At 39.4% G+C, this 5000-nt stretch overlaps 1 protein-coding gene across 7 annotated transcripts in view; it reads left to right on the top strand.

Annotated features, from left to right (window-relative positions):
- Nucleotides 1-5000, top strand: part of col11a1a (collagen, type XI, alpha 1a) — a 72578-nt gene that overhangs the window by 15302 nt on the left and 52276 nt on the right. The window contains exons 6-8 of one of the 7 annotated variants that reach the window (XM_030348461.1): nucleotides 1868-1960; nucleotides 2790-2894; nucleotides 4840-5000. The exon at nucleotides 4840-5000 is cut by the window's right edge and continues 133 nt beyond it. The exons of 1 other annotated variant lie outside the window; for it this stretch is intronic. In XM_030348461.1, coding sequence (XP_030204321.1) covers nucleotides 1868-1960; nucleotides 2790-2894; nucleotides 4840-5000 — 359 coding nt within the window. Of the gene's footprint in view, nucleotides 1-1867; nucleotides 1961-2353; nucleotides 2540-2789; nucleotides 2895-4839 lie in introns of all 7 variants that reach the window. 5 more of the 7 variants (XM_030348462.1, XM_030348463.1, XM_030348464.1 and 2 more) reach the window with 5 other exon arrangements.

Below are 5000 nucleotides of genomic sequence, written 5' to 3'. Positions count from 1 at the left end.
GGCATAATTGGCCTGCCTTACTCTACAGAAAGACTGGTAGTGTAGTAGCATGTTCATCTAGCCTGTTTGGTTGAGTGACCGAGGGCATCTCAGGGGAAATACCAGCCATTCCTCTGTGTCCGTCCAATTTGGACATTCTTTCGACTTGTTCCACCACCATGGGTTCTAGACCCGTACCCAATTTTTCAATACGACCTGGGAATTGAGCTGCCCTTATCGTGTTAATGTTAGGGGAAAACATTGTCATTGCTACAGGTAGAATAATAGCATCAATCTAAAAGGTGAGCTGTCATGCTTAGCTATTTTATAGAATAAGAGAGTTCTGCCTCATTTACAGGTGCATAAATTCTGGTTCCAGATAAAGGTTGACATTTTCCCAATCAGACCAATGGAGAATGCAAATCCTGGACCAGTGACAACAATGTTGGAACCTAGTTGTTGTGGCAGACCTATCTTATATAAATATAGTATAAAATATTGATTAAAGCAGTACAGTATCTCTTGAATCTGCTCTTATAGTAGTCCATATACCTTTGAGGGCTAGGTCAGTGGATAGGAACCAGTTATTTCCCACCTTGAGTCTATTTCGTGCTCTCTCACTCCTTCTGTTCAGTTTGTCTTTGACCTACACAAAGACGCAGACTAAAGAACTATTTACATCATCTGTTTGTCCTGGGATTCTGACCCTCTTTAAATATCTTAACGACAATAGACAAGGGGGAGCAGCATATAAACCCACGGTGGATAACATAATTCTGTGCTAATCTACAGATTATTAACTCATTTGAAACGGCTCACGCATGGAAGTATGAGCACTCCTCACTTCAGGTCAAACAAAAAAAATGCCTGACTTCTTCTGTAGGAATTGATTAGCATGATCGAGTGTGGAGAACAAAGTCAACAGGAAACAAGTTGAGGCCAAATTATTACATGGAGCATAGAATAATAATAAAATGCTTTCCCCTTCATTGTTCTACATCGAGGTAACCTTTCAAAGTAGCAGCTTTATATCCTCCTTAAATGTTACATACAGTAGAAATTTACTTTCTTTGCAAAAACTCCACATCATGTAACCACCTGACCCAACAACCCTGAAAACTATAATTTACTAGATAGCAATTAGAAAGTTTAGTGACGATATCCCCCCAAAGGCATCTGGTAATTTTGTTTCCTGGATCTTTTTTATGAGCTTTTACCCATCCAAGCTGTTAACATGTCTGTACGCCCCTACCCTTATGACACTGAGCTCTACTATTATTGTTTGCTTTTCTATTTACTAAGATGAATAACACATTCCTGCCTCATACAATGCTAAGCAAACATTATTTTTGAAGTTCTATTTCCTGAATTCATCAATTAACAAAAACATGATTATATTTCAAGGTACTGTATATACATTTATATATACATATATATGTATGCTGTATACATTTATATTTATCATGGTTATTTGCATTTACTTTTTTTCTAGAAAAAAAAGGTAATATACTCGGTTAATATATGGATGGTATATTTATATATCGTTTTGCTTTCATAAAAGAGTGTGATGCTAATGCTAATCCTAACACTAAAACTCTCTCTCCCTTTCTCCATCCTAATCTCGTCTCTCTCTCTCTGTATATCATAATATCTCTCTCTCTCTCTCTCTCTCTCGCTCTCTCTCTCTCGCTCTCTCTCTCTCGCTCTCTCTCTCTCTCGCTCACTCTCTCTCTTTTTCTCCCTTATTCTCTTTCTCCTTTCTTTTTTTCTCTCACTAATTTCCCTCTGTGACAATATCTCTCTTCTTTTCTGTATATTTCTCTCTCCCCCTCTCTCCCTCTCTTCCTCTGTCATAATCTCTCTTTCCCTATCTCTGAAACACCTCCAGTACACTACTGATGACTTAGACTATAGTCAGTTCTATGATTACGCTGAGGGAGCGACAGACAGTGTTCCAGCGGAAGAGTATTCTGAACCTCAGGTAAACCAGAAAAACATCAACGTTATCTCTGTAATTGTCTTGCTTCTCCGTTTTGTCTTTCCTGCACCCTGTGTGTGTGTTTGTGTCTGCTGTCGTTTTTACCCTTGTCTGTTGTTTTGACTGAGGTTTTTACATCTCGGCATGTCTTTTGGACTAATGCATTAACACAGAAATGATCCAATGTTTTATTTGTAGCACAGGAACAATGTTGTGGTGCAAAAGTTCTTAAGAGCTGCTGAATTGTAACCCTTATCAATATGTGGTGTTTGCATCCGTCCCAGACGGACCCTTTTTTACGTTCTTCTTCCATTTGTGTATCTCTGTGACGTCATTTCCACAATGAAAATGTTTCATGTCTCTCTTGATTCTTTTGTCACCAAACACCTCTTCCAGAGAACCAAACGTAGTGTCTCCATGAGAAAGAAGAGGACCAGAAAGTCCCTCAGTAAAACTAAGGCTAAGCCCCTTAAGTTCTTGGCCGCCAAAAAAACGCCAGCTAAAAAGTTTGCCGTTAAGAAGAAGCAGCAGATGCCTGGCTTCCAGGCCACAGCACCAGACCGACACAGAGGCAATTTTAGGGTAAAAGTACTAGTAAAGAAAAGCCCTAAACCCATCAAGATCTTCCTGCCCTCAGACTCCTCAAAAAGGCAGGAAAATCTCTGATGCTAGGCTAAGAGAAAGCTAACCTTGTCTCTGTAGAATTAGCAAATCCGTAGCTAGTCGGAAGGACCCCTGCCCCACTCAGCGAGAAACCTGTTATTTTCTTCTTTTGCTTTCTTGTTAATACTTTCGTTCTTTCTTCTTTCCCTTTCTCCCCCACACGACTCAGCTAAACAATGTAGAAGGCGACTACTTTACAGATACTGAGCATGACTATGGAACTGTAGATGGTACACAAACTCAGTCTCCAATTTCCTCAACTGGACCAAATGAGGTAATTCCTTCCATCTTTTACGCACAGCTGCTTTAAACTAAAACAAAGAAAGGTAATGAGTTTGCTTGAGGGACAGTGGGCCAGGAAGATGACCCAAGGAAGTGCCTGGTAGGAAATGACACAACAAGTCCAAACACTTTGTGCTGTTCTGATTTTGCCCATGGCAAGGTTTCTATGGAGACAGAATGGTCACGTTAAATGTCGAAAAGCCACCATTCAATTGCACTGTTACACAGACCATCTGCTTTTTTATTCCATCCTGCACAAGGAATGTGGATAAAACAATCTTAATTATCTATTTTTCTCTTAAATATAACTGTAATATTCTGTTGTATAATTGAGGAAACTCTTTTATTTTCCCCAATTCTCCCATTATTCATTATGCTTATTTATTGTGTAAATGAAATGCAGACTGAAAAACTGCCTTTTTCTATACCTATAGTTTTGCATTTATAGTGCAAGTCAAGTACGAGTTAGGTCTTCACTCGTCTACGTCATCTGAGGCAAAGTGTTAATGAGCTGCAATGAGCAGCTTTCAGCAGCAACGTAAAAGAGTAAATTGTACACACAAATTATGCTTGTGACTTACAGATTGACATTTTATGTAGGGCCAATAAGAAAAGGCAATGGTGGTCTTTCAGTGCAATTGATTGGTTGGTTTGGCTTGTTGTGGAATCACAGCAACCCTCTTAATCCCCATGGTTCTGTCACAAAAAATAATTTGCCAACTTTTGATCAGTAGTTTTATAGAAACTTTTATTCTAACTATGATCATTGGAAAACCCTCTCCTCACAGTTTATTGTACACACATTTTTTGCTTCGGATGTGATTACAAAGGCTACACAAGGCAACGGTAAACACATGGACCACTGCCCACCGTCTGTTTAATAATACACCCAACAATTATTACTCTTTAAAAGTATTAAAGAAACATGATTGGGTCTGAAATTATGGCTTTTATATTATGTACAGAGAGTACCCTTGTAACTCATTTTAGTGCCTGTTGCACTAAAATGATATGATCAGTTTATCATTTTGGGGGAAAAAACGGTACCATCTTATCTTGGCTACCTCCCTGAAGTGTACAAAAGTGTAAAAAATGATACCATCTTATCTTGGCTACCACTCTGAAGTGTACTTTATTTGTTCTTTGAATGTCATTGAATCATATTATTGATCATGGTGCACATCAATGTGTTTGGAAGACACCAACAAATGTATTTTAATGACATACAATCCAAAGCATACATGATTATATGCCATCTCTCCAATTTGTTTGATGAAAACAAATTTTGTTTAACGCTGAAGGTAACCCCTTATTTATTTATTTATTGTTGTTGATAAAACATGCCTTTCTTAGAATCGGATGGAAAAAAATCTTTTGTTTTTATTCATGAAGGGAAAAGCAATTTAGTATAACTCTCATCAAATGAATCATTCCATTGATCATTTCCATTTGATTAAAGACTAACCAAACACTAAAATCAAAACATTTGAGGCTGAACTTATTGCACAACTGATTGGCCAAAAATGCTAAATGACAGTGATGTCAATCACCATGCAACCTATGGCAAATGACATCACCTGGCTCCACTTTGAGCCAATCTGAATCTGCAATCACCTGTGTTCCTCCAGGGACAGCCCTGTACCTGCGGTACGACTTTAATGTTTGGTTAATCGTAGAGTACTTGCTCAGTAAGATATTGTACACATTTCTCCATCAATTCTAACATACTGCACGGAACCAAAGTGCAAACAGAGAGATGATGTGTTGGTGAATAAATAAGGTGTTACCCACATACCATGCTGAGGGACACTGCTGCACCTATTGCAATTTGTCCAGGCTTTGACAACATTGGCAGCAGGTGTGTGTATTGACTTCAGCAGCTTCACTAATATCCCTATCTCCCCCCATACCCCCGCTTCATTAACAACAATGTAAAGGCTGTGGAGGAGAAGGAGGAGGCGGATGAGGAGGTGGGGGTCGCCGCAGGTGGTGACCTTTACACCGAGGCAATCCCCGACCCCTACCAGGAGCCCACCGCTACCCCGGAGCCGGGGAATGCAGAGGAGGCGTACGACTTTAAACAGTACGACCTCAAGGA

This window comes from Gadus morhua, chromosome 23, assembly GCF_902167405.1.
Source record: "Gadus morhua chromosome 23, gadMor3.0, whole genome shotgun sequence".
In the NCBI taxonomy this organism is placed as follows: domain Eukaryota; kingdom Metazoa; phylum Chordata; class Actinopteri; order Gadiformes; family Gadidae; genus Gadus; species Gadus morhua.
This window is presented reverse-complemented; position numbering and strand designations above follow the sequence as displayed.